Here is a 26,930-nt window from a genome sequence, read left to right on the forward strand (position 1 = left end):
ACTTCTTGATCCTCCACAGAAAGGACCAGTGTCGTGAATTCTCCCACTTCTCCTTTTTCTTCAGATACGGGTATATCAAAACATGATCATGGAAAAGGAAAAAGAGTTGAAAGAATTATCCCAAAAACACGAGCAGGAGCTGTTTAAGTTGGCCGCGAAATCTGACGCTAGTGCTGATCTCCATCAGGTATTAACAATGAATATTAACGAGCAACGTGCAACATCTCCCATCTCTACACCCTCCATAAAGCCGGAAATCCAATAGGGCGTTCTGTTCCATTAGTAATCAGTTTCTGCAAATTGCTGGGGCAGGGAATGTCTACAGTCAGTCAATATTTTTGTTCTTCCAGCTGCTCAAAGCACTGAAGCAGAAACTACACGAGGAGGAAGAGGTTTTATTGGGAAAGAACCAGGTGATTGATGTGCTGCAGAAAGAGTTGGATAACAAGGACCAGCGGTTCATGGTAAGAATTTTTCCCCTACGGCATAAAAAGGATGAGCAAAAATGGAGATAAACCATTCACGTCGTAAGGGTACATTTTATTCTATATGTGTCTATGTTTAGGAGGGTTACTGATTTCTGGGTGGAAACTGATACTTGTACAAGAATTATAAACACAAGTCATTGGAAAGCTATGATCTGGAGACATTCATTTATGTTCACTTTTCCTGTTCCAGTGAAATTTGTCTTTGTTTTCCAGGAACTGAATGAGAAATGTAAGCGCCTTCAGTCAGAGAAAGACAACCTGCAATCAAAGCTGGATGCCGAGAAGCACGTAATGAGAGCCCAGCTCAGGGACATGATGGATAAGCATGAAACCGAGCTGCGTTGTTTGAATGAGAAGCACCGCTCGGCGATGCAAGAAATCCAAGAGAAACATGAAGTTGAAATCCAGGAGAAATGCCAAACCGTGCTGAGGCTGCAGGAACAACTGCAGGATTTGGGGAGCGCCGAGGGTAACCCCAAAGGATCCACGGACGATTCCAGCCCTGCAGTTGCTAAATGGCAAGGTAAATAAAATGTCACTTGGTAAACTTTTCATGGGTTTTCCTGCATTAGGATCTGTTCTAAATGGGTTGGAGATTCACATCAGAGCTAGGTTGGTGTTTTGCATCCCAGTTTCCAAATGCCTCCCATCTATACCAAACACTGCCTTTGCCCCCTTCTGCCTTACACGACGTTACTCCTTCCGTCTGAGTAGCAGGCAGGGTTTTTTAAAATAAAATATTTTTAGAATTAGTAGTTTCTTGGATTGAACAACAGAGGGAGCTCAGCGAACGTAACAATAAGCATTCTCTCTCTTTTGTTGAAACTAAGAGACTCTGGGACAAAAACGGGCAAATGCATAGCGTCTACGAGACTTGTGCACATGGACCAAAAACAAGTCGGACAATTTTTTAGTTTATTGAATTTTGTTGCTCGCAATTTCTTCCACTCGCGCTCATTGTCTCTCTAGCTTCTCCGCCAACCGCTTCCGTGTCCCCATCTCCTTTCCCAAAGCTTCTTGTCTTGCCTCTTCTTCTTTTTTCTGCCTTATTCTGCTGTATTCATTGTTGGTCTGCTTCTCCCCACTATCTGCTGCTTTATCCACTTCCACAAAGGGACGGAGCCTCCATGCAACCCTCTCCCCGGATTGGAGGAATGAGGAGAGGTACACTATGGCCCCGCCCCTTTGTGGAAGCGCTCCAAAAGGCCAATTAACGGTAGAAGCGGGCCAAGAACGAGGTTAACGGGAGAAGCGGGCCAATAAAGTGAAAAAAGACAGAAAAGTAAAAAAAAAAAAAAAAAAAAAACAACGGAATGCAAACAAAACTTCAGAGCTCTCTGCTTTGTTTTTGTTTGCTTTGTTGGGGATTCCACATTTTTAGACATTCGTACGAATTAACAAACGTACGAGTTGGCAAATTTCTGTTAAAATTCTTATGGATCCGAACAAAAAGCTGATAAAAATAAGTTACGAGACTGATCATCCTGTGTTTTCTTTTCTTTTCTTCAGCGGAAGTGAAATTGAAGACAGAAGAGGCAAGTAAATCAGAAGCAAAATTCCTTAAAATGAAGGCATGGTCAAAGTCCAGAATCAGGCAGTTGGAGGAAGAACTAAAAACTGTACAAGTACCCTTTACATCCAACCTGTCTTATAGTCCCGCTCTTCTTCTGCCTTCCTCTTCATTGTTAAGTTAGTGGAAATCTGTACATCCCCTGCTAATACCAAATACCCTTAGAAAACCTGTTAAACCTTTTCTGAATCTCACCTGGTCTCGGCGCCTTTCTGTATCTGTATACTATAATCACGATCTGCTTATTCTTAAACTGCAGGCAGATTTCTTCAGCTCTTTAATTCTCTAATCATTTATTCTTTGTAGTCGGAAGCCAAGAGCCGTGATCTCGACCTGCTGACCAGTCGAATTTCTGAGCTAGAACATGACAAGCGAGAGATGGAGTCCAGATTAGAGTCGCTAACAGAGCTGCAGACGGTAAATGGTGAGTACCCGGCGCTACGGATCTTCTAGAACTGGTTCCAAATGGGGTTATTGAGTAAAAGGCAACTGGCTTTTCCTAGCCTGGCGACACTTTGTGTGTTTAGTCTTTGCTGAGCATCTCCCGTAAATATCGGATTCTAATTTAGTTGGCTGCTCGTTTCTTCCAAGTTTATCATTTCAAGATAGTTGCTTAATTCATGGAATCTTAGCAAGTTTGCAAGTCGTTAGCCTACTCGGCAGTCATCATGTTTTGGTTGTAATTTGGGCAACTTTGGACAACCTCTGATTTCTTTATTTATTTTGCACTGGTGGTTGAGGGCTCGCAGTACGGTATGGCTGCTATGTAACTTATCCTTTATAATTCTATGTTCTGTAGAGCATCTTCTGGCCAAACTGGTGATCTACGAAGAACAACAGAGGAAACTTCAAGCAGATCTTGAACAGGTTGCCAAGAGGGCAGACTCACAGGTGACCTCATTTTATATTGCAAATAAAATTATAGGCGTAGATGAATGTGCCTTAATTATGCATTAATGGCCCCAGGAAGCCACAGGCGGCATCAAACATAAAAACATGACAATTCAAACAGAGCGTAACGGAGGACAAAAACTGATTGTATTTACTAACTGAATCCATGTGCTTATGTTCTTTTGGATTTCAGTTACTAAATAATATTTACAGTAAACAGGTATAGGAAGCTCTGTCATTTGTGGTTTTCAACATGGTTCTCTTTTTATTTTTTTTTGTATTTTTGTTAATTTTGTATGTTCAACTTTATGGGAGAATTCTAAAAGTCATGCGTGGGATTCCCACTGACTTGTTGGCTTGTGTTTTGTGTGGAAAATCATTTTATTACTGGGTCAGAAATCACGAGTGTTTAAAAAATATATATATATATATATATATATACCGTATTTATCGGCGTATAACACGCACTTTTTTAACTAAAACTTGAAGCTGAAACCCTACCTGTGTGTTATACGCCGATAAATCCTAGAGCCAGTGGCGGAACTACCGGGGTCGCAGGGGTCCCAACTGCGACCGGGCCCTGGAGTTCTGCCAGCCAGGGGGGCCCAAAGGGTGCCGAGCGGTTGCTGAAGACGACCGCTCGGCAACTCTCGGGCCCCCCTGACTGACAGAAATCCAGGACTCCTCTGCTGGCGGCGGCCGCCACCGCCGCCGCCTGCCTCAGCGCTTCAACTCCTGTGTTGGAAGGGTGAGGCGTTTGTCTAGGGTGCCGGCGCTTCACGCTGGGCGCCGGCATATGACGTCAGACGCCGGCGCTCAGCAGTGAAGCGCCGGCACCCGAGACAAACGACTCACGCTTCCAACACAGGAGTTGAAGGTAAGTGACCGGGGGGGGGTTAGGGAGAGAGAGGGGAGATCCTGAGAAGGGGGGTTAGGGAGGGAGAGGGGAGATCCTGAGAAGGGGGGTTAGGGAATGAGAGGAGATCCTGAGAAGGGGGGTTAGGGAGGGAGAGGGGAGATCCTGAGAAGGGGGGTTAGGGAGTGTGTGTCTGAGTGTGTTTGTGTGTGTCTTAGTGTGTGTGTATGTCTTAGTGTGTGTGTGTGTGTCAGTGTGTGTGTCTGAGTGGGAGTGTCTGAGTGTGAGTGTGTCTTACTGTGTGTGTGTCTGAATTTGTGTGTGTCTTACTGTGTGTGTGTCTTACTGTGTGTGTGTCTTACTGTGTGTGTCTGAGTGTGAGTGTGTCTTACTGTGAGTGTGTCTTACTGTGTGTGTGTCTGAGTGTGTGTGTGTCTTACTGTGTGTGTCTTAGCGTGTCTTACTGTGTGTGTCTTAGCGTGTGTCTTACTGTGTGTGTCTTAGCGTGTGTCTTACTGTGTGTGTCTTAGCGTGTGAGTGTGAGTGTGTCTTACTGTGTGTGTGTCTGAGTGTGTGTGTGTCTTACTGTGTGTGAGTGTGTGTGGTTTCCCAGATAGCAGTGATTCTGATGAAGTTTTTTTTGTTCAGTTTTTTTGTTCAAAGAGGTGCTTTTTCTTTCATATTTGCCTTATAAGTGGTATAAATGTTATAATAAATGTTATAATGTAATAAATATTATTCCAACATTAAGTTCATAGCTTCCAAGTTAAAATTATTTTTTCTTACTCAAATTTCCTTGTTAAAATGGGGGTGCGTGTTATACACCAGTGCGTGTTATACCCCGATAAATACGATATATATATATATATATATATATTAAAAAAAAATACATTTAAAAAAAATTATAAAATAAATAAAAAATGCCCATAACTTAATTTTTATGGGGTTCAGTAAAAGGTAGGCTGAGATTGTTTCCTAAAGCCTCAAAATTGCTGAATCAATTAAAACATTTTAACTCTGCATGCTGTGGTTACCTTACTGAACAAACTATATTCGTTTTTCCCTGAACCACATTATCCAAAGATATCCCTTTTTTTTCTTTTTGCTCCTGTCAATGCCGCAAGGCATTGTCATCCTATAAATATGCCGTTGTACTGGAGTATATATAGATCTACCTTTTTTCTTTGAAATACGTTGGTTTGCTAGAGAGCTGGGACTGTACATTACTATGCACGACTATTACTTACCGATTGGTGTGTTGTACTTTCAGACCAGCGAGTCTGGCAGCGTGGACGAGCTACAGACCCAGCTTCTGGAGTGGAATGAAATGAACGCTGGAACCGAACAGACTCCGGATCACGACCAAGAGGAGAAATCGGTTCTAGCCATGAGAATGGCTCAGATCGAAGAGGAAAGAGAAGGTGAATCCCCATACTTTCTTTCCGAGAGCAACTTACCTTGTCAGGTTTACTTGTGTCTGACGGCAGCGCGTCTAGTGTACGGCTTTGCATTTTGATTTTATTTGCTATGGAAAATGGCAAAGAGTAATTCACGAGTAATACCACAAATATTTTATCTCAAAAATATGTATTTAATCTTCCATTTCCAAGTTTGCCACCCCTTTAAACCCACGCCATTCTGCTCCATATCCGTAATTAAATTTGTCCTGTAGCTTCCTTAAGTCCCCTTTAGTGTTGCAAACAATTTCAGGGTCTCGAGGCATCTACCCGGGCTAACGTCTCCACAGTAAATGCCTCCTGGGTGGTATCGGGCTTTTAATTCTGCGGCTACGTCTTGATTTCTGGTGGTAGCGAATGTCTTTCTGGGGCACTGGCTATAATTAGGCTTCTTGAGATCGAGGTGCTGGTTCTGCTGGCGTAAATTTTGACCTATATCGAGCGTACGTAGCCACCCTGTATCCCTGCAGCTGATTGGCTGTGCTCAGGCTGGCTGGGAATCACGGGAGTTGTTGTCGTACATCAGCTGGAGACTTCATAGGATTGTTTTCTCAAAGGTTCCATATTGTTGTTTTTTTTTTGTGGCCGAGCATGACTTTTTGTCTCTATTTTTCCACAACTTCATCCGCTGAGTGCTCAGCATTCCTACCCTCCACCCTTCTACCCTTCACTGGGATTTGTTCAGCCACCGAGAACATAGTTTCCCATCAGTTTTGTGCATGCAGGTTCTTTTTGCTACACCAGCCGGTGGTGTACGGCTGATGGCTTCCCCCAGAGCGTTATCTAGCGGTGGAAACAGACAGCCGTATATCGCTTGCTGCCTCTGCATCTTCTTGTTTTCTTCACCGTAACCAGCTCTGTTCTGTTCTAGTGATGATTTTGCTTGAATCTCCTCTTTACTCACCAAACCCATGTCTGTTTTCCGTTGCTCGGGAATGTCTGTTTACGCGTCCGCAGCGAGGCATAGCTGGCAATCATATCGCATTGGCATGTACGAATTTCCATTTCCAATTGACTGCGATCCCACCGTGTCCTGTGATGTTTAATAGACTCCATTAAGCTTATTAGGGGGCCAATAAGGCTCATAAATGGCTTGTAAAGTATTTTTTTTAGTTAAAGCACAAGTGAGACCTGTTTGGGATTGGGGGTTCAGTAGCTGGTGAAGCCCCTAAACCATTTTAGGTATGAGACCCGAGCTTTGGTCCAGTGAGCTCTATCCGTGTCCTCCTGCGATCGGCACAGAAGGGCTCTGGACTTCCTAGGGCAGTAGAGGTGCGGAGAATATAGGCATTTTAACATATATACCCACCATATATACCCCCTTGGAAACTGTAATGGACATCCAAAATACATGCTGTTTTTTTTAAACGCAAGATGCAGAGAGATCTGTTCACAGCAGATTTCAGTGTAAGCGACTTAAGGTTGTATTTATGGGGTTCTAAGTATGGTGCAGTCACCATAGTAACGTACTAGAGGTAACTAGCATTTTGCACCGTAACCTTTATCGTTAGACACGGCCAGGCCTTGTAACCCACGTTCAGAAAGAACAGATATTCTCATACCGAACTCCACAAACCCGTCTCCCTTCTGCTTTTGTCCATCGTCTGCTTTGCATGATACGATTTGCTCGCTCAATCAACGTAACGTTTTTGTTGTCCGATCACAAAACAGATGGGAATATATCGGGTACGACTGAAATTAAACCGAGAAGATTCATTCAGCACTTTACTATTTTGTAATCTTTATGTGGTTCTCCCACAAAATTCCGATTGTCTATACATAATTCTATGGTTTGATGCCGGTTTGCTGTGTTCCGGAACCTTGTGATGTCCTCGAAATAACATAATTTGCACCAAACTAAACGCTGCCTTTCCCAAAATCCCTTTCTTTACTTTTTTTTTGGTAAAAAACCCCATTCTGTGTTTTCCCTGATCAGAATTCTAACTTTGCACGTCTCTAACGTTCCGTGGCTTGGATCTCTCTGAGTTCTTTGACCTCTGCTTACCCAACCCAGCAGCGGTTCGGTCAGACGTGCACCTCTTTGGTTTCTTGCCTAGTTTTGCATGTACCTTTTGGGGACTTGTTGCGGTTTTAACGTTTTGGGGGCAGTAGAGCTTTTTTTGTCTTTTTTGTGTTAAACTGCTTTCCTGTGGCACAAAACTGATTGAGGATGACTGGTTCTTTCCTGGCTGCTCCGATCCAGCCATGGACTCAGGGCAGCAGGAGCTGGAGGAGGAACTGAGCACTGCCAGGGGCATGGGCAAACTACGGCAAGCCAGAAGGAAAAGCAGCAAAGGATCCGCAAAGCCTCAGGTCAGTGTACCTTCCCTGCGTTTCATTACTAGACCTGTCCGACTAGGTTTAAAATACCACCCTGGATGTTGAAATTTAAGGGTATCTGATCTCAACACAGGGTTGGAATTAACCAGGGATAAATTAACCATCCTTGGGCTGGAAAATGAGTAGATTTTTGTACAGCGCCATGGAATTTGGCGCTATATAAAACAATAAAATCATAATAATAATAGATTATTCTTAGTCGAGGTCCCGGTTTCCATCAGAACGTTTCCCCAAGGACTGATGTACGTTGTGGGTGCGATCCGTTTCTTTTTTACCCTTAGGATGAACTCGATTACGGCATCAAACGGTTCGAGGACCAAAACTCGACTTTGGACAGCGTCGACTCCGAGGGGGAGAACATGGGAGGTTGGTGGCCTGAGTACAGTTCTCCTAATTCAGGTTTGACCCCCACTAGACAGTTTATTAACCCCCCAAGTCTGGCCTCGGACAGTCAAGGGGGCGAGCATGCACTGCATCACATTTTTTTTTAATTTTTTTTTGTCATTTTTTATTTTTTTAGACTAACATGTCTATGGCGTGTTGGTTCCTAATCGCTTATTTTGTGGTTACTTTTTGTGGCTCATCTCTTTATTTTTCATTTGGAGGCATGTGCAAGCTGGATGAACTGCCTAGTTTGGTTCACGGTTATGACGGTTATTGTTGCAGCGTTCCTTGTGGGTCTGGTAATGTGCGTCTTCACTGTTTTTAAAAGTTCGTAATGATGCATAGTGCGGTGGAATGAACAGGAGCAGCATGTATTTGGCATCATATATCACTCCGTACTGTACTATGTGCGTGGTCCAAATCACTGTAAAACCCCATCTATTATATATGCATGTATATGTATGTATGTGTGTGTATATAATATATATATATATTATAAATAATATAAATACACTATTTAAAGCGCTTAAATTATTTTTATTTCCTGGGCTGTTCCGGCAAAAAATACTTTAAACCTCTTGTGTTTATCTTACAATGTGGATAAGAACTATTTAAATTCCGTGCGGTATTTTAGATCTGTGTATTCCTACGTGTTCTTTGCAGGTCTGCGGACTGTCGTCGAGGAGCTGGAATTGGAGAGGAACCAGCTGCAGGAGCAAATCATGGCTCTGGAGGAACGCTGTCAGGAGCTGGAGGACAGGCTGCAGCTTCAAGTCCGGATCGAGTCCCTCCAGGTATGCGATCGCCAACCCTGTACAATCTACTCGAAACACAGAATTGGTGCTGCTTTTAACTCTTACGGGCAAAGCTGGGCATGTAACATATTAACCCGGCTGAAAACCAAAGCACTATTTACTGCCGAGCCCCTTTTAGTAAAACGTCATGCCTGCGAAAGTCAATTATTCGTGACCGTTTTCTCTGTACAACTGAATATAACGGAAATAGGTTGAGAATTTGCTGTTCCTTGGTTCTTTGGGAGTTGTAACAAAGCATTTTAACACAGGTAACATTTGATGTAGATGAAGACACTCAGCCCTTTATCCAGGTGTGTCCGGCCCTTCCCGGAGTGTGAGCGTGTGTTTGTGCGTTGTGAAGGGGGATTAACACTCGGCTGTGTTTGCTATCCCGTATGGTCCTAACAGTGTGCACTGCTTCTGGCTGCTGCCGACCTTAAAACATGGCTTTGTGTTTGTTTGGGGTGCATCTTAACATCGAGATGAAGGTGCCACGCGAAGTCGGTTACTTTTCTAACTATCGCCTTCAAAGAAAGCCCTGTCCTGTTTGGGAATTTTACGGCATCTGAGATTCTAGATTCTATTAAAAATGTATAAAGAAGAACAGAAGAAAGACTGTTCAGATGCAAAAAAGAGTTAAAAAAATAAATAAATAAAGGAGTAGCGTTAGATGTAATATATGTTGGTAACCAGCTTGTCTAGCAGCCATGAACAGTATCCTCTGTGCAATCGAGCACCAGGAACATATATCCACACAGTGTTTTGGGGATTCTCACTGGGTGATGGTTTTACACTCGGGGTGAGGGCAGAGGGCTGTGTTTTGTTTCCATTACGTACTCAGAGTTGCGTCCATTACGTGCTCAGAGTTTATTTGGAAAATATGATCCCTACCTCTCTCGTCTTATTATAGAATGAAAATGAACGTTTGCTGTCACAAATCGCGCAGTTCCGCCAACAGCAGAGCCGAGAGTCTGAAAAGCACCATCACCTCGTATCAACCTTGAACGAGGAAATTAAAGGGTATGATTTTTAAGTTTTATTAAATTAAAATTAAATTATATATTATATTTTATTGGTGGGAGAGTATTTTGTATGGGTTGGGTGTAAAATATTTAAAATTGCTTCATTAACCCTGTGAAGTTCCAAGTTTTTTTGTGTCTTCTGTCTGAATCAGCGTAATTGTGCCCTGGTTCGATGCATGGTGTACGGTGTCTCTCTGGCATCTAACTCTGCGCCGACTGCTCTTAGTTTAACAGACAGGAACGCGTTTCTTGAAAACGCGATGCTGGAAAAAGAGCAGATCCTGCAAGAAGCATCCGGAAAGTTGGAGCGTCTGGGGGTCATACAGAAAACTCTGCAGGAGAAGGAGCTTCACAACAAGGAGCTTTGTGAGAAGCTGGAGGACAGCGAGCACCAGGTAACCCAAAATGATGCTGGCCTTAAAGCAAGTGGACGGAGGATCTTTGATAGAATGATGGTTGGCCTGACAGTGGTGGGACGTGACGGTAGATAGAAATGCGGGGCGTTTGTGAAAAATCTGGCTTCCCCACCAAGCAGTCAGTATAATAATATAATTTACACTAAGTAACCTATGCATTTTTCACATTGTGATTTATTTGCTTTCCTAGCTTGAAGATGCCAAAAAGAAACAAATGTCTTCAGAAACAGAAAATTCAGCTCTGAAACTGTCCAATAGTGAACTTCTGGAGATGGTGTCTGCTTTTAAAGACAAGGTAAACTTATATAGATATAGATATATATTATTTTAAGGTAAACTTAGATATAGATATATTATTTTTTTTTATTCACCAGGCTTTATTTAGTGTTACATGTAAATTAAATTGTATCAAATTCTGGTATTTCTTATGAAGACCTCAGGGAGATTGTGTTATCCTCTTTGCATTAGGGTGGCCATCTGCTTTGTTCTCAGATACTGCATTGAACTTGGCGATAGAAACCAAAAAGAACTTTGACTCCTACAGGAGAAATAATCATTTATAACCCGCTACGTTTTATCTGTGAATTAGTTTTTAATGCCTTTATTTACATTTGCAGGTATCAAAGCAAGACTCGTCATTGCAAAAGATGCAGGTGGACCTCGATCAGACCAATGAAGAACTTGATCGACTAAATACGAGTCACCTTGAGGAGCGATCGCAGCTCATTCACGATCTGCAAAGGTGCGAGCGGGAGATGGACCTCCTGAAGGACGTGTTACAGGAAAAGGACAAGGAGCTGACCGCCCTCGCCGCCAATCTTTCAGAATACACGGAGCAAGTGGCTCTTTTAAAAGAGCAGCTTCGCTTTAAAGAGGACCAGATGAGAGAGATGAGCGACCACCTCGTAAAAGCCGAGAGGGAGCTCCATCTCTTGAGAGAAACTCAGAGTTTGGACTCGCAAGAAACAAACTCTAAGATCTCTTCCCTCTCCGAGCAACTCAGCGAAATGGACGTGGAATTAAATAGAGCGCAGAGTCTGAACGAAAGTAAAAGTAAAGAGGCGGAAGAGCTGATTAGACGAATCAATGAGACTGGCGTGATAATTAAAAACCTCCGTTCGGAGATTCAGACACAAGCCGTTACACACAATAATCACGTCACGGAGTGTTCAGCACAAATTACATCACTTAAGGAACAACTTAATGTATCTGTTGCGAAACTCGACGAGACGGAAATGAAGCACAGAAAGGAAATCGAAAGCTTAAAGCTTCAATTAGAGAAAGATAACTCGGAAAGAGAAGCGATTGCAGGGTTGCTGGAAGAAAAGAGCAACAAAGAGAAGAGTTTTGAAAACGAGCTGAAGCTGGCAAAAGAACAACACAACAGATTAGTCTGTGAAATATCGAAAAAGGACGAAGAGATCGAACGGCTATCGAGTGAACTCGGTGAACAAAAGGAGCTCTGTGATAAACTCAACCGGGATTTACAGAGCAAAGAGGAACGTTGGTCGTCTTTAGAGCAGACGTCTGCAAGCGTTCTAAGGGACAACCAGGATAAGCTGGAAACCCTTCAGGGAAAGATAAAAGAACTACAGAACCAACTGGCTGAAAAATCTGATGTGATTAATAAGCTTCAGATAGAAAGCGATGAGTTGCGTGCGCAAAATAAAACTCTAGAGAAGGACCTGGAGGAAAGAGACCAAGCCCTCACCGTCCAGATAGACCTAGCCGAGGAAACGAAGACAAAGGTGCAGAACGCCGAGGAGGAGCATCGCCTTTTGTCTGGTGAGCGGGAACGTCTGCTGGAGGTTTTGAGTCACAAAGAATCTGAAATATCGTCTTTGAACCAAGCTTTACTTGATCTTCAAAGTAAAATGACGAACGCCGAGAATATACTAACAGAAGAGAAGACGAATGTGTCCAACCTTAGGAGCGAGAGAGAGGAATTACTGTCAAAAATCGAGAATATGTCTGCCGAGTGGGCAGATAAAGACAGTATCGTCGCCGCGCAATTAGACGGCAAAGGTGCAGAGTGCCTTAGTTTAAAGGAACAGCTAGCTAAAGAGCGAGAGGTATCCTCGACTTTACAGGCCCAGGTGCGTTCGCTGGAAGACGAATTAACAGCAGCTCAGGAGAGCTGTCACGAGAAAGACAATGAGCTTCAAGCCAGGCTTTTGGAATTGAATGCAATACGTGAGAATCTAACCCAAAACCAAGAGAAATGCAAGTCGTTGGAAAGGCAAGTGGATGAATTAACCGAAGAAATAGAACGCAGAAAGTTAGACTTACAAGAAAAGGGTCTGGCCATAAACGCGCTGCGCGGACAGCTAGAGGAGTCAAACGTGAGCTTTGAGAAGCTAAGAAACGAAGAACATCAGCTAAGAGAGGAAAACGCAAGAGTCACGAAGCACATTGAAGAGTTAAACGACGAACGTCAGCGGCTGCAGCAGGAGGTTCTAAAAACAACGCAGGAAAACGCTACTTTGAGCAAAAGTGTAGACAATGGTATTAAAGAGAGAGAAAGATTAAGTGGAGAAAAGGAGGAGGTTCTGTTGTCTTTATCTAATTACAAATCGCAGTGCGAGAGCCTCCAATCGCAAGCTCTTCAGACAGAATCAGAAATAGGCTCATTAAAACAGCAGTTAGAAACTTTAAAGGCAGAAAATGAAAATCTAGCTTCCGATATCACGTTGGCAAACACCACGTTGGCCAGCAAGTCCCAAGAAATCAGTGTTCTAAGCTCGCATCTATCTCAGCAAGGTCACACGATTATGTCTTTGAACGATCAGATTGATACTCTAAGTGCAGAAAAGCAAACGCTATTGCTTAGCGTTGAGCAGAAAGATAATCTCCTGTCTCAGAAAGAAGAGCTGATTAAAGAAACGGAGAAGAGACTGGAAGGCGAAGGGCATTACCTACAAACGATCTCGGCCTTGCAGAACGAGCTGCACAGTTCTGCTTCTGCCGGCGCTCTTTTGCAGCAAAAAATCCAAGACCAGGAGCTAGAACTGCAAAGGTTAGTCCACGAAGTAAAGTTATACAAGGATAAAAGCGAGGAAGCAGAGTTGCTTAGGACTCAGTTATCAGAACACGTCGAAGTCATATCCGACCTCCACCGCCAGCTTCAGAGTCTCAGGGAGACTACAGATACATTAAACACGACCCTAACAAAGAAAGACGAGTCTCTGAAAGAGAAGGTAGACGGTTACGTAAATCTCCAGGCTGAGTTTTCCGAGTTAAAGGACTCGTTAGAAGTGCAGAAAAGGCAGCTGGAAAGCTTGGTGGTGGAAAACGAGCAGTACAAGGCTCACGCGTCGGAAAAAGATTTAACGCTCAAGGATCTGGTTTTGGGGAACGAAGACCTGAAACTAAAATTACGGGGAAAAGAGGAGCAGTGCGTGGCCTTCGCGCAGCAGATAACGTATCTGGAAGAGATTAATAGAACGCAAACAAGCGAGTTAAATCGTGTAAATGGTTTGCTAGAAGAAACCAAAGCTTCCCTTGCTAAGAAAGACGAGCTGATCGATTCCCAGCGTGCAGAGAAGACGGCGCTGCAAGATTCAGTGCAAGAACTTTCCGATAAAATAAAAGCTCTTGAGCAGTTGACCACAGACAAAGAAAACACGGTTCAGAATTTGCAAGATAAGTACGCATCTCTTTACGAACACAAACGTGCGCTTGAGGAGTCCCTCGTCAAGAAGGAAGAAGATATTGTGAAACTTCTGAAGTCTGAGGATGAAAAGGCACTATGCCTTCAAGTGGCGGAACGTAACGTTCAAGCGCTTACTAACGAAGTTGATCTTTTACGAGAGCAACTAGATAGAGGTGCGTCTGACTTCAAAAATGTATCTGATATTCTCAAGGAGAAGGAGGATTCTATGTCTCAGGTTCAACAGTCGGTAAAAAGTTTGAAAACGGAGCTGGAGTCGCTGAATGCAGAACACCAGAGGTCTGCGATGCGACTGCGGGAGTTAACACAAGAGACGGAACAAAAGGAATTGTTAATCCGAGATCTTCGGGAGACGTGCGGCTCTCAAAACCAACAAATTGAAAGCCTCAAGTACGATCTGGAGACTTTAAATTCCAGATTTTTACAAGATCAGCATGACACGGCACTTCAAAAAGAACAGCTCCAGCTGCAGCTCCAGTCCGCCACGCAAGACCGATTACGTTTCGAGGCACAATTACAGGCATTACAAGAAGAAAACGCTCTCGCCTTGGGTAGTCTGCAGAAACAGTTAACGGAAAAGGCAGAATTCATTGAAGAGCTGAAAGAGAAGACGCTCCGTAACGTGGAGGAGTCTGAGACTCAAAACAACCACCTGAAGAAAGAAAATGCCGATCTTCACAAGCAGGTTAGTGGACAAGCTGAAGAAATCTGTGCTTTGAACGTAAATATTAACAACTTAGAACAGAATCTCACTGCCCTGCAGCAGCAGGTACAAAGTGTCAGTGAGCAAAATGTCTGTCTTGGCAAACACAACAGCGGTTTAGAAAATGATATCCAAATCAAGGAAAACACGCTGCAGGTTTTGCGTAACGATTTGCGTTTTGTAGAGGAACAGTTGAGCGTGTTGTGCGAGGAGAACGTCTCAGAATATTCTCCGTCCGACTACCAGTCTGATTGCCAAAGCAAGTTAGAGAAACTTTCGTCAATGTTTTGCGTGGCTTCAAGCTACAAGTCGGGTGTCTCCGAATTAAAGCTAATGCTTGACACCAAAGACAAAGAAATAGCAGAGAAAGCACAATCCGTTGTGTCCCTCGAGAAAGAGAGAGAGGATTTGAAAAGAGATGTTCAAAAGTTAAAAGGAGAGTTGTCCGAAAGAGAATCCCCGGCAGAAGAATTAGTAGCTCTTAAGGAATCCAGCGATCGGCAACAATGTATCTTGCAAGAAAAGGAAGCTCGCTTACGAGAGCTGAATGCGTACATTAATGAGCTCCAGAAAGAGCTAGATTTGTCAAAGAACGAGCAAGAGAAAAGTCGCCTGTCTTTAGACGAGGAACTCCGTAGAGTCCATGAGCTAGTCGAAGACGCCAAGAAAAATGATCTGCTTGTGCAAAGTCTGACTATCCAGCTAAATCACCAGAAAGAGTTAATCTCTGCCTTAAGTGATCAAATGAAAGAGAAAGATGCTTCTCTTACGCAGGTCATGGAGTCCATGTCTAATCAAATGGTTAGGTTTACGGAAGAGAAGAATAGCCTGAGCTTAGAACTTCAGAACTTGCGATCAGCCAAAAGTTCCTGTGTATCGGAAATCCAGAACCTTTCGGAAAAGCTGGAGGCGTGCACGGCCGAGCTGCAACAGTCTCAAAAAGCGCTGGCCGACAAGGAGACTTTACTAAGCGATTTAGCGAATGAGAAAGACCTCCAGTTGAAGAAATTTAGCAAAGAAAAGGAAAATTTAAAAAGAAAGCTGCAGGCTGCGCTAGTTATCCGAAAAGATTTAATGCTTAAGATCGAGCAACTGGAAAATGGTAGACGGGATGAACTTTGCGACGAACAACTTAAATCTTCGGAGTTACAGAGAACAGTCGAGGAATTAAATTGCAAACTGGAAAGTATCCAGAACCAGAATGAAGAGCTCCAGTCTCAAGTCCTGCTGCTAAAACAAGAGATAACAGAGAAAGAAGTGAATAGAAGCGAGTTGGACCGTCTCATTGCTGGGAAAGACGCACGGCTAGAGGAGCTCCAGAATGAAGTGTTTGCCCTGGAGCGTGCCGTCTCGGAAAAAGATAACACGTGCGAAGAACATTCAAGAGTCATTCGCGAGAAAGAGCTATACGTTACTCAGATAAGAGACTCGCTGACCGAAAGGGTTAAAATCCTAGAGGAGGAGAATGCACGTCTACTCGAAGACCTGAAATCCCATCTTGAAAAGATACATCACAAAGTCGATGACCCTGCTGAAGCTGCGTCCGTCAACAATGTGAATTCTAGTGCTTGTCACCAAAACACCCTTTCAAACCACGAAACTGCCGTTGTAAACGATAATGTTCACACGTCGTTCGTCTGCAACGAAGAAAGTATGGAAGCCACAAAGGAAGATAAACAGACCGCGGAGCTGGAAGTCCTTAACAGTAGCCTTCAGGGATTTGAAAGCCTGAAGGTGGACCATGCGGATTTGCTTAATGCTTATGAAACCAAATGCAAAGAGTATGAGCAAGCTACAGCCCACATGCAGCATTTACAGCACCAGAGACAGGTTCTAGAAGAACGACTAATAGAGATGAAAACCCAGCTCGGGGACAGAGAGCTTAAACTGGAAGAACAGCAGCGAAAGATCCAAGACCTTTCCCAAGACTTAAAGAAAGCCGAGCGGGATGAACTAGTAGTCTCTGAATTGAGGTCTAGCATACGAGATAAGGACGAAGAAATTGTAAGACTGACCACCCAGCATGAACGTTTGTTAAGCCAAAGCCAAATATTGCAGGATGAAAAGCAGCAGCTGTTAAATGATAATCAATCAATGACGGCAGAAATGAATCTGTTACGGAAAAATATTGACGCGTACATGACTGAGGTTAAGAGACTAGAACTAGCTATTCAGCAAGTAAAGACCGAGAAAGATGAATACTTTGAGACCTGTAACTCAAACCAGGTAGAGATTGAGAAACTGAAGCATGATCTTGAAACATCGAGTGTTGCGTTATTGGAAAAAGAGAGAGAAATCACAGCTTTGAAGGATTCGCTTCAGACGCACAGAACAACCTCTGAAGAACTTGGAACACTACAGACTAAACTCAATGAGTCTTATGAGGAAACGCACAAACTCCAGATGTCTTTTGATCAAATCAGAGGAGAACTCGAAGATAATTTGAAAAAACTCGAAAAGGCGAACGCTGAAATCATGCATCTAAGGACGATTGTAGCGAACTCCCGGAAGGAAGAAGAGAAGGTCGCACAAAGAGCCGGCTCGCAACTATTACAGCGGGACGGGGAAGATGTCGGGCATGTGTTACCCGATGCCCCAAATGGAAATCTCCAGGCTGGAGACGATCTTCTTGGAACCGCATGCACCGATTGCTCTAGAAAACAACACAGGATTGAGGAGCTTGAAAACAAATTCCTGCAAAACACAGAAGAAAAGGAACGATTAGAGCAGAGGGTTACAAAAGAATGCGGCGCTAAGGAGCAAATCCAGCGGAAGCTACAGGCAGCGCTGATATCCCGTAAAGATTTGCTGAAAGAAAACAAATCTCAAAAAGAGACGATAGACTCCTTAAGTTTGGAAAGAGATGAACTGAAACGTTTAGTCGCCGACGTCCATGAAAACAAAAGCTCGGAAATCTCTGAACTGTCTTTGAAAAATAAAGAGCTGGTCTCCGAGAACGAGAGGCTTATGTCGGTCAATGAAAACCTCTCGGCAGCTTGCGAAAGCCTGAAGTCTACAATGGAAACCATTGTCCAAGATAAAGAAGCCTTTTCCTTCCAGCTCAATTCTTTGAAGGATTCCCAGACGGTCGAGTTGTCCGGGTGGAAGGCCAAGCATAGCGAATTGAATAAGGAGTACGAGTCCCTTCTCCAGGCGTATGAAAATATCAGCGACGAGATTGGTAAAATGAGACAAGTTATCGAAGTAAGTAAGAGGGAAAAACATGAAATGCTTCATGAGTGCCACGAAATCCAGGCAGAAAGTCACAAGTTGCAGAAAGAAATCCAGGAGGCCCGTGATGAGAACGACGAGCTGATGGCCAAACTGGAGTCCAGAGAACAAGAAATACAAAGCTTGCAAGCGGAGTTTAATAGACAGGCTGACTCTCTGAGGTCTGGAGTGGAGCTGGAACATAAACTCGAAGAGCTATCCTTCCAGAATCATCGGCTAACAGAGGATAACAAAAAACTCCGAGAAGATTACGAAAGCGTGAAGATGCTAGCAGAAAACAACGAGCAGGAAAAACAGAACCTTTTTGTCAGTAAGACCGCTCTAGATGACTTGCAGGTGGATTTCGACACATACAAAGCAGACGTAGAAATTAGAACTTCAGAACTGCTCTCAGAGAAAGAGACCCTGTCCAACAAGGTGACGGAATTAAGCAGAGAACTTTCGGAGAGCGAGCAAAGTTTGGCCGAAGCTCACGCCGAGAGGTGCGATGTACAAGAGAAACTGAGCAATGCCGAGCTCTCGCTAAGACAGGAAAAGAGCAGAATACTGCAGTTGGAGAGTGACCTAAACGACCTTCACTTAGAGAAGTTAAACCTGAATGAAAAGGTAAAGATCTTAGAAGACGACAAGGCCCTTCTACAAGAAGAGATGGAAAATGTCCAGGAACAGTTTTACAAGTTGAAAAACGAAAGGGAGAATTTAGAGGCAGAGTTGCTGAAAGCTGGAAACAACAACGACCGCCTGTCTGAGAAATTCAAGTCTCTTCAGGTTCAGACAAGTCTCCTCAGTCAACAGGTCGAGTCTCTAAGGGCGGAAAAAAGCAGCATAGAAAGAGCCAAGGAGGAACATCAGCTCCAGCTCCTGCGGGAGCTCGAAGGAAGAGTGAAATGCGCTCAGGATGATAATCGAGGGACGAAAAGCAAATCGAAGGAGTTACTGGAACTTCTCAAGGAGAAGCAACAAGAGATAAACCAGCTGCAGAGAGATTCTATAATATTCCAGGAGCTGATATTGGACCTAGAAGGAACGGTGAAGGATTCTAATGGTCAACTTGAAAATCTTAGGAAAGAACTTGGCCGCGCCAGTAAGAACTTGGCTACTGTGAGCAAAGATGGCCAGCACTTGAAGCAGGAGCTGTCAGAGAAGGAACGCTTGTTGCAAAGTGCAAAGAAGCAAATTTTATACCTTACTACACAGCTTAGACATTTTATGCCTGAGCTCGAAGCGAGCAATGGAGAGTCGGTGGCCAACAATCAGGTCGGGGAGGTGGCTCTATTAAGTGGTGAAGCTTCACTCGACGTGAAAGAAAAACTCAAATTAAGTAGGGAGAATGGTGATAAGGACTCAAACGACTTGCCTGACAAGGAAGAAAGTAATGGTGAGGTCAGAAGCCGGCTTCACGGCTCCGTTCCTCTGCTTAAAGAGGACGTTACGCAGGACCGGATGCAGAATATGTCAATAAAAGAAGGCAAAGATCTGCAACAGGTCCTTTCGGAAAAGGAAAGACTAAAGACAGATTTAGAAAAGCAGGTGACTATTTCTAAACATATGAAGCAAATAATAGACAACAAAGATGCTGAAATTTCTGCCTTACTTTCCTCTAAAGACGGGCAAATATCCGGTTACTTATCTCAAGTACAAAGTCAGTACCGGAAACAAATCGAGGATTACGAGCATCGCCTCAGCTCTTTGCAGGCGGAGAAGGAAAGATCTGATAAAGAATGTCAGAGGTTGAAAACAGAATTAAAGATCCTCCAAGAACAATCCGAAAGAGCTCTGAATGACAAGCATTCGATTTCTAACGAAGTCGAGGCCTTTAAAAAATCCATGTCTTCGCTCCAAAGCGACAGAGACCTGCTGTGCTCGGAATTAAAGGATCTGCATTCCCAACACGAGACGCTTCTCAACCAGAAAGACGAGATCATTATTTCTGCCACCAGCGAAAACAATGCACTTCAACAAGAAGTCAGGGAACTTCTTAATCAAATCGATGACCTCAATGCAGAAAATGCAATGCTAGGGGCGCAGCTGATTAGATACAGGGAGGACTTGAATCAGGTCCTGTCCCTAAAGGACCACCAGTTAAAGGAACTCTTGAGACAAAAGTTAGACCATATCAAAAATCTAGAACAAGAAAAATGTGATCTCCAGAAACAATGCAGAGATATGCAGAATGCCAATTCCTCCCTAAAACAGGCCGCCGAGGCTTTAGAATCAGAGAATCAAAAATTAACCTCGAAAGCGAAGGATCAGGAAACTCTCATCGCCGCCATAAACAAAGACAAGATCTTCTTCGACTCTAGAAAGCATGCGCAGCGAGGAATCGGGAAGCCGGACGAGGAGAACGAGAGGAGGATGCCTTCAGAGCTGCAGAACGGTTCTAATGACCAGAGGCCTGGCCGCATGGACAACCAAGAAGAAACGTCCGATAAGTCTTACTGGGACATTTATAAAGAAAACAAGGAACTTAAATCTCAGAACGACTCGTTCGGGAAGGCGATGGCCGCGCTGCAGGACAACAGAGACTCTTTGATCGAGGATTTCAAAGTGCTGCAGTGGAGATACGCTGAGGAGCTCAAAGCCGAGAAGATACGAGGAGACGATCTTGAAAGGCAGCTGGATGACTTCAGAAGCCACCTTTACAACACTCTGAAAAAGAACTCTCTCCTCGACGAGGCTCTCCTCTCCGGGGAAAAATGTACCCTGGAGCGGCTGGGCGCTGAAATAGAAACTGTGTGTTCCAGAGTGATCAGCAGAGGCTTGGAGGTCACCAGGATCTCCTCGGAGTGTACAAGCTATAAACAGCAGATTGACGCCTTTTCCAAAGCCTTGGCCAGTCTCCAGCACGACAGAGAGAGACTACTCCATCAGCTTCAAGCAGGAGCCTCGCTTCGGGAAGTCAAACAAGGCCCGGCAGCTTTCGTGGCGCCCGCCAGCCCCGAAGAGACGGAATACTTCACTATGGATAAGCCTCAGACTGATAAAATAGCGCAGGTAAGCTTCACCTGTTCACCGTCGTGTTTGTCCAAGATAGAACGTTGATATCCTTGCATGCCAAACATCATTTCCCTGCATTTGTTCCTATTGTTCTGTTTGATTTGTGTATATGTATTGTATCATCAAATAGTGCTTTTATTTTATTTTGTGACTATTTTCTGTGTATCATGGTGGGGGGGGTGGGCTATGTACTATTGTAGTTAGAATGTGAGTTCTATGCTTTATCTCATAAAGCTTCTGGACTTTTTTAAGGGACGCACGACAGTTTAAAAGGTGTACTTTGGTGCCTAATAATACACCCCCTGGGAACATGGGCACTCCTGCACGAATTCCATTTCGGACTTTTGGTAGCGAACACAGCAGGGGTGGTAATGGAGGGGTAACTTTCATTGATGCCAAGAAACACATTTGATCGTTACACGTAACCCATGTGTTTTTAATGGTCCTGTTGCCGTCAGGTGGCTGGAGTAATACACAATCTGAAAATGGTGTGAATTTATTTTAATTACCTGTTAACCTTTTAGGTAACGGACGCCATCAGAAACTCATCGGCTGAATTCTCGCGGCCGAAGGTGGAGGAGCTGGAGAGGATGCTACGAGAAGCCAAGGAAAAGGCAGAGAGAGAGATCACATCTTATCAGTATGAGCTGGCGGAACTCAGGTGAGGGATCGGATTGCTTGTCACCAAAAAAAAACAAACAAACGTGACAACTATCCAGAAATCATGAAAACCTAGGTAGAAGTTGTCATTTTTAATGCACGTGTGCTGGTTGTATTCTAGGATTTGCACTCACGTTGCTGTCTCTTCTGTCAGGAATATGAGGTGTCCCAGCATGCACTTGGTCTTTTCCCGATTCAGGCTCATTGAGTATATTTACAATGCCAAATCACTACTGAGCCCAAAGTAAAGATTTAATGAGAATCTACTAGAGCAGGGGCGTCCTACCTGCGGCCCTCCAGCTGCTGCAGGACTACATCTCCCATAATGCTCTTTCAGCTAAGGGGCTGGCTGAGGAGGATGGGAGATGTAGTCCTGCAGCAGCTGGAGGGCCGCAGGTTGGACGCCCCTGTACTAGAGCCTCGTGATAAACCTGGTTATTGGGCTCAGTAGAGTGAAACCTCATTACCCGAGTGAAATCTGTTCTTATACCGGAGTAAATGTCCCCCCTAGACTTATACGAGCTGACTATCAAAATGTAACCTATACTACTGCCTTAATATATAACAACTAGCCTGTCATTGAATGTATGTGAATGTCTCCCCTCTCTCCTCCTTCCCCTCCTCTTTCTTTTTTCTCCTCTCTCCCCTCTGCTTCTTATCTATTATTCTTTTTCCTTTTTCTTCTCTTCTTTCTCTTATCCCCTCCTCTTCTTTATTCTTCATCACCTCTTCTCTCTTACTTCTCTCCCATCTCTCTTTTTGTTCTTTGCTGTCTTCCTCTTCTCATCTCCCTCTCTCTCCTTCCTCTTCTCGTCTCCCTCTCTCTCTCCTTCCTCTTCTCTTTTCTCTCTATCCTTCTCTTCTCGCCTCTCTCTCCCTTCTCCTTCACCTCTGTTTCTTTTTCCTCTTTTCTCTCTCTCCTTTTCCACCTCTGTCTTCTGGTCGATTTTGCATTGAAGTAATTATGCTAACGTCATGTAATTATAGAAATTTACACGTTTTGATATTTAAACTAAATCTATATCTGTTCTTATGATTCATGTTTATAGATCTGAGAAGAACATCCTTGCCAAAGAAGCACAAGTTCTCCGGCATGAGCTTAATGCCAGACTCGCAGACAAAGACCATCAGATTGCAGAGTTACGCAAAGCCCTGGATCGGTCTGCCACCGGCGGCGATGTGTTATATGGTGCAAAGGTGAGAGAACTGCTGAGCGCCTTAAACTAATTTTAAAAAAAAAAAAAAGTATCTTTCTGTATTTTGTTAGGAATGTATTTTAAAGTTTGGGATTTAAGCACCATGGTTCATTATTAAAAACAATCAAGGGGTGCACTTGTGATTTAGCAGCACTTATCCTCTACTATCTGTTGTTTTCAGTGCTTAGTACATCTCCCCAGCGTTTCTTTATATATTTATATATAATATAATATATATTACCTTGAGGCTTACTCTTCCAGCTGCTGGGCATTAAACGCAAATTAATAATGAATACCTAATTGTTAATAATTACCAGAAACGGTGTAATGGGCTCAGTGTGTGTTGCAGAACGTGGAGAGAATTGCATTATTGGGAAGTCCTAATGCTAAAGAAAGAGTTGGTGAGCAAGCAGATGACAAAGCTCAGCCGAAGCATGATGTCCAGCGGTACCTTCAGGAGATCAAGCAGAAAGACCTCATCATACAGCAAGTTAACGCCAAGGTGAGCTACTGGATGTTAAATGCTGGCACGGTCCCGTTACAGAATACCGCTCACACTCTTCATTCGCCTAAATCGTGTCATGGACATCCACAAAACAACGAAGACATTTTATTTTACACAATAAAAAAGATGCAATAACAAAAACATTGTGTATCACAAAGCAGCTGGTGGGCTAGTAAATTATCCCCCAGGCGGGTAAAGCCCCCCCTGATAATGTCGTACGGTCTCTTTTCAGGCTATGGAGGCGATAGAAATGAATGCGTTGTTGTCGGCTCAGCTGAACACCGTATCCCAGGGCCTGGAGGAGGCGCAGAAAAGATACAGCGACCTGCAGAACCAACACTACAGACTTCAGACGGACCTTCGGACCGTGCAGGGGGCAAACCGGGTGAGAGCACGAGAACGTTTGGTGTTTGCTTATGTATATGTTTGCATACCCTTATAGAAAGGAGCGAGGACATCTGCTTCTCACTCCAACTCAACACCAGATATTCATCCAGGTCTCCATGCTTCTTATGTGTGGATTTCTAACCCCCGACGCATTACTTACAGAATGACCTCCGTGCAGAAGTTGTCTCCCGGGAAAAGGCAAGCGTTCTCGTGGAAGTAGACGGTTCCGAGCTGATGGACCTGAGAAAGAGGTTTGCTAACATTGTGACTTTTCTGTCCCTAAGGAATTAGTTGTGTCTACTGGAATATTATAACTTCTTGCTGGGAGCGTTGTTAACGGTACTGCTCTATATACTATGTTGGCTCCCTACATGGAACGGTCACCTCTGGGCAGATCTCTGTTTATCACGCTCTGTCTAGGAGGGGTTTTATGTGAGACGGGGCATTCTTTGGGGATGTTTCATCTGTTTAAGAGACCACAAGCTGTCTTCCAGTAATGTTGTAAGAGGGTAAGCCTGAAAACCCCATATTTTGGCCGGTTCAGGTTTACGGTAATTGTTTTTGTGTGTAATGTAGACTTGCAGAGATGGAGTTCCACTACGGGACAACCCAACGAGAGCTGGCCCAGCTCACCGACAGGTTAATGGAAGAGAAGTCCAGGCGGGAGGCTGCTGAAGATGCCTTGAACCTGGCAGAGCAACAGAGCAAAAGGTCAGGCATGGCAGAAGAATCGAATACATATCAGTTACTGCTTTTATATATATATATTACTTACACACCTCTCCATAGGGCCATCTTCTACTACTTTGTCTCTGAATTTTGTCAGCTCCTGCTTGTTTTATCCGAACTCGTACCTAGTGGTTGCATCGCTGAAATATTCACAATTTGTGTGTTGTTTTAGACTTGAGACAAATTCTTCATCCAGAGACTACGAGTTCTCCCTCCAGATGGAGTCTGAAGACGAGCGAGAAGCTTTAATAATTGATCCGACTCAGAATGTTATGGTGCGCAAGGTTTGTACGAAGCTGCGATGCGAGCTACCTTCTTCGGGTTATAACGGAAATATCAGGGGTTCTCAGATAGTAGCGCAAGCTCGTCTTTGGTGTAAAAACCGGCAAGCGTCACCTTCACAAGAAAAAAGGAGGAAGAAATAATTTCTTAAATAAAATGTGGACTTTTGTATGTTTTTTTAAAATTCTTATTGATATATTTTAATTTTTAAAGATTGCAGATGGAACGTAGTGGGTAGGTGGTTCTTGGTGTTGATTTATTTGTGTTTCACGGAGTATTCTGAGACCTACTAATGTTGCGTTAATTTTTTTTTTTAAGCTTATGTTTGAGTGCGTTATTTTTATAGGTTGCCATTTTTTTTCATTCATTTCATGAGCGCTGTAATGTGATTTTTTTTTTTCTTTCTTTCCCCCTTTTAGATGAAAGGAGGCGTCCTCTCGCTGCGGAGGTGGCTGCGTGGCAGAAGTCTCTACTGCTCCAAGCTGCTGACGTCCCGATCGAAATCTCGCTACCTGTTTCTGACGTATCTTCTGGTGCTGCACGCTCTAGTCCTCATGTGCCTGATGGGAGTCTTATAGCCGGGAATCTCAACGATACTACAGAGGCCTCTCCGGCTGCTTAAGGGTTAATGGCGGCAAGAAACCTTCTGTTAACCCTTGGCATCCAATGACACTAACAATTTATTTTTGTAAACCACGTGTATTAAGTTACGGAGCACGGGAGCGAGACGTCTGGTGTATCACTACTGAGTTATAAAGGTATACAGGGTCTCGGAGCGTAGGAGCAAGTCATTCTCTATTTAAACGTGTATATTTAAAATAATTCTCGTAGGGTCTGAAAATATTCAGTCCTATGAACTGTAAATACTGGATCCTGTATTTAACACTCCTTCTTACCCACAGTACATTGCTGCTTTTATACCTTTGCACTGGGTATGGTTGTATGTATATAGAAATCTCACTGCTGTATGTAAGCCTTTTAGGTCTTCAGAGGCCGTGAAACGCGTTGCCTGGCCTCCTGGGCTGTCAAGAGTTAATATAAAGCAGGGGCAGCGGCCAAAGGGCACATCGTCTTCTCTGGACTACAATCCCCATGGCGTTTGGCCATCCAGAGGCTTTATGGGAGCCGTAGTCCGCAGTAGACAAAGTGCTCAGCGGTTCCTTGTCTCTGACCCAAAGCTGTTCTGTATAGCACGGTTGTTCTGTATTAGATGACTTTATATAATATTATATTTGCTAAACAATTCCTGGTTTGGACTGTATAGAAAATGCTGCTTTCAGAGGTTTTATTGATGATTTATTACTTGAATCAGAGTCGATTCTTTTCTATACTGATGTAATTTGACCGGATAAAACGGTCTGTATTTAATCGGCGTTTAGACTCTTCCCGGCTTCTCGGTTGGTGTGTGGCAAAGGAAGCTTAAAAGTGCAATAAACATATTATAGATTTGTTGGGTTTCCACCTTAAAAATAAAACGTTAAACAGGCTACTGATAAAATGTGTCTGTGTCTTTATTCTTGCAATGCAGATAAATGGCCTCGTGAAGCTGTGTTTTGTGCTTTGTATGCTCTGCTCCGGTCGATGTCATTGCCATTAGGTCTCCTCTTAAAGGTTCAGTTCCGCCTTGAGTGCCTTTATAAAGTATCGCCAGATAAGTAAAAAGAACCAAAGAAAAACCATGTCACTTAAAAGCTGCATTAAAAGGTTTGAGATGCTGGAGTTGCTTAGAAACCTTAGATTCCTGTCATTCTCCCAAAGCCTCTCCTCAGTGTTTTATATCACGGCCATCTGACCCACCGCAACGATTCCCAGTCCCCATTAAGCTAATAGACCTTCAATTAAATGCCCCTTCTGGCTCCCAGAGCAGTGCAGAGGGAACAAATTTAGAATCCCTGGTGAAAAGTTTTCAACAAGAAACTAGGAAATATGCTCCTATTGTTTTAAAACAGGAGTATGCTTATTTTACACGGACACAAGAGTAGTACGTAACAATTGAAGTATCTAGGAAAGTGTAGAAAAATGTATAGGTGGAACGGCACCTTTAAAAACCTCCACAAGTTTACATTGCGTGTGAATGAACAGCGTGCCTGGACCCTCTGAACGCAGGACTTTAACATCTCTAACTCCGGCGGTGGGTTCATTCCTCGGCTCCGCACTCTGCGGAGGGTCTCTGGACAGACCCCGCACAGACATGCGCGATTGTAACGGAAGTCCCTGCGCCTCTGCTCTCCCCCTCCAGACTCAAATTACAGGTCCAATAATCCAGATTTAGGATCATTCTCCTTACATTTTGTTAGACTGACCCCCGTTAATAAAATGTCATTTTTGTTAAATTGAAAATTATTAAAAGTG

At 43.7% G+C, this 26,930-nt stretch overlaps 1 protein-coding gene across 1 annotated transcript in view; it reads left to right on the top strand.

Annotated features, from left to right (window-relative positions):
* The window catches only part of LOC128467858 (golgin subfamily B member 1-like), a 35,721-nt gene extending 9,645 nt beyond the window's left edge, over positions 1–26,076 (top strand). Inside the window, exons 8-29 of the mRNA XM_053449591.1 lie at positions 65–187; positions 351–464; positions 702–1,011; positions 1,998–2,107; positions 2,365–2,482; positions 2,858–2,949; positions 5,076–5,226; positions 7,466–7,575; positions 7,884–7,968; positions 8,650–8,780; positions 9,691–9,800; positions 10,029–10,197; positions 10,409–10,513; positions 10,836–20,816; positions 21,344–21,480; positions 22,529–22,676; positions 23,025–23,177; positions 23,413–23,565; positions 23,730–23,818; positions 24,144–24,278; positions 24,469–24,580; positions 24,998–26,076. Of these exons, the coding sequence (XP_053305566.1) occupies positions 65–187; positions 351–464; positions 702–1,011; positions 1,998–2,107; positions 2,365–2,482; positions 2,858–2,949; positions 5,076–5,226; positions 7,466–7,575; positions 7,884–7,968; positions 8,650–8,780; positions 9,691–9,800; positions 10,029–10,197; positions 10,409–10,513; positions 10,836–20,816; positions 21,344–21,480; positions 22,529–22,676; positions 23,025–23,177; positions 23,413–23,565; positions 23,730–23,818; positions 24,144–24,278; positions 24,469–24,580; positions 24,998–25,156 (12,795 nt within the window). The 3' untranslated portion in view covers positions 25,157–26,076. The remainder of the gene's footprint in view (positions 1–64; positions 188–350; positions 465–701; positions 1,012–1,997; positions 2,108–2,364; positions 2,483–2,857; positions 2,950–5,075; positions 5,227–7,465; positions 7,576–7,883; positions 7,969–8,649; positions 8,781–9,690; positions 9,801–10,028; positions 10,198–10,408; positions 10,514–10,835; positions 20,817–21,343; positions 21,481–22,528; positions 22,677–23,024; positions 23,178–23,412; positions 23,566–23,729; positions 23,819–24,143; positions 24,279–24,468; positions 24,581–24,997) is intronic.
* The last annotated feature ends 854 nt before the right edge of the window (positions 26,077–26,930 follow it).

Source organism: Spea bombifrons, chromosome 10 (assembly GCF_027358695.1).
Source record: "Spea bombifrons isolate aSpeBom1 chromosome 10, aSpeBom1.2.pri, whole genome shotgun sequence".
NCBI classification, from domain to species: Eukaryota; Metazoa; Chordata; class Amphibia; order Anura; family Pelobatidae; genus Spea; species Spea bombifrons.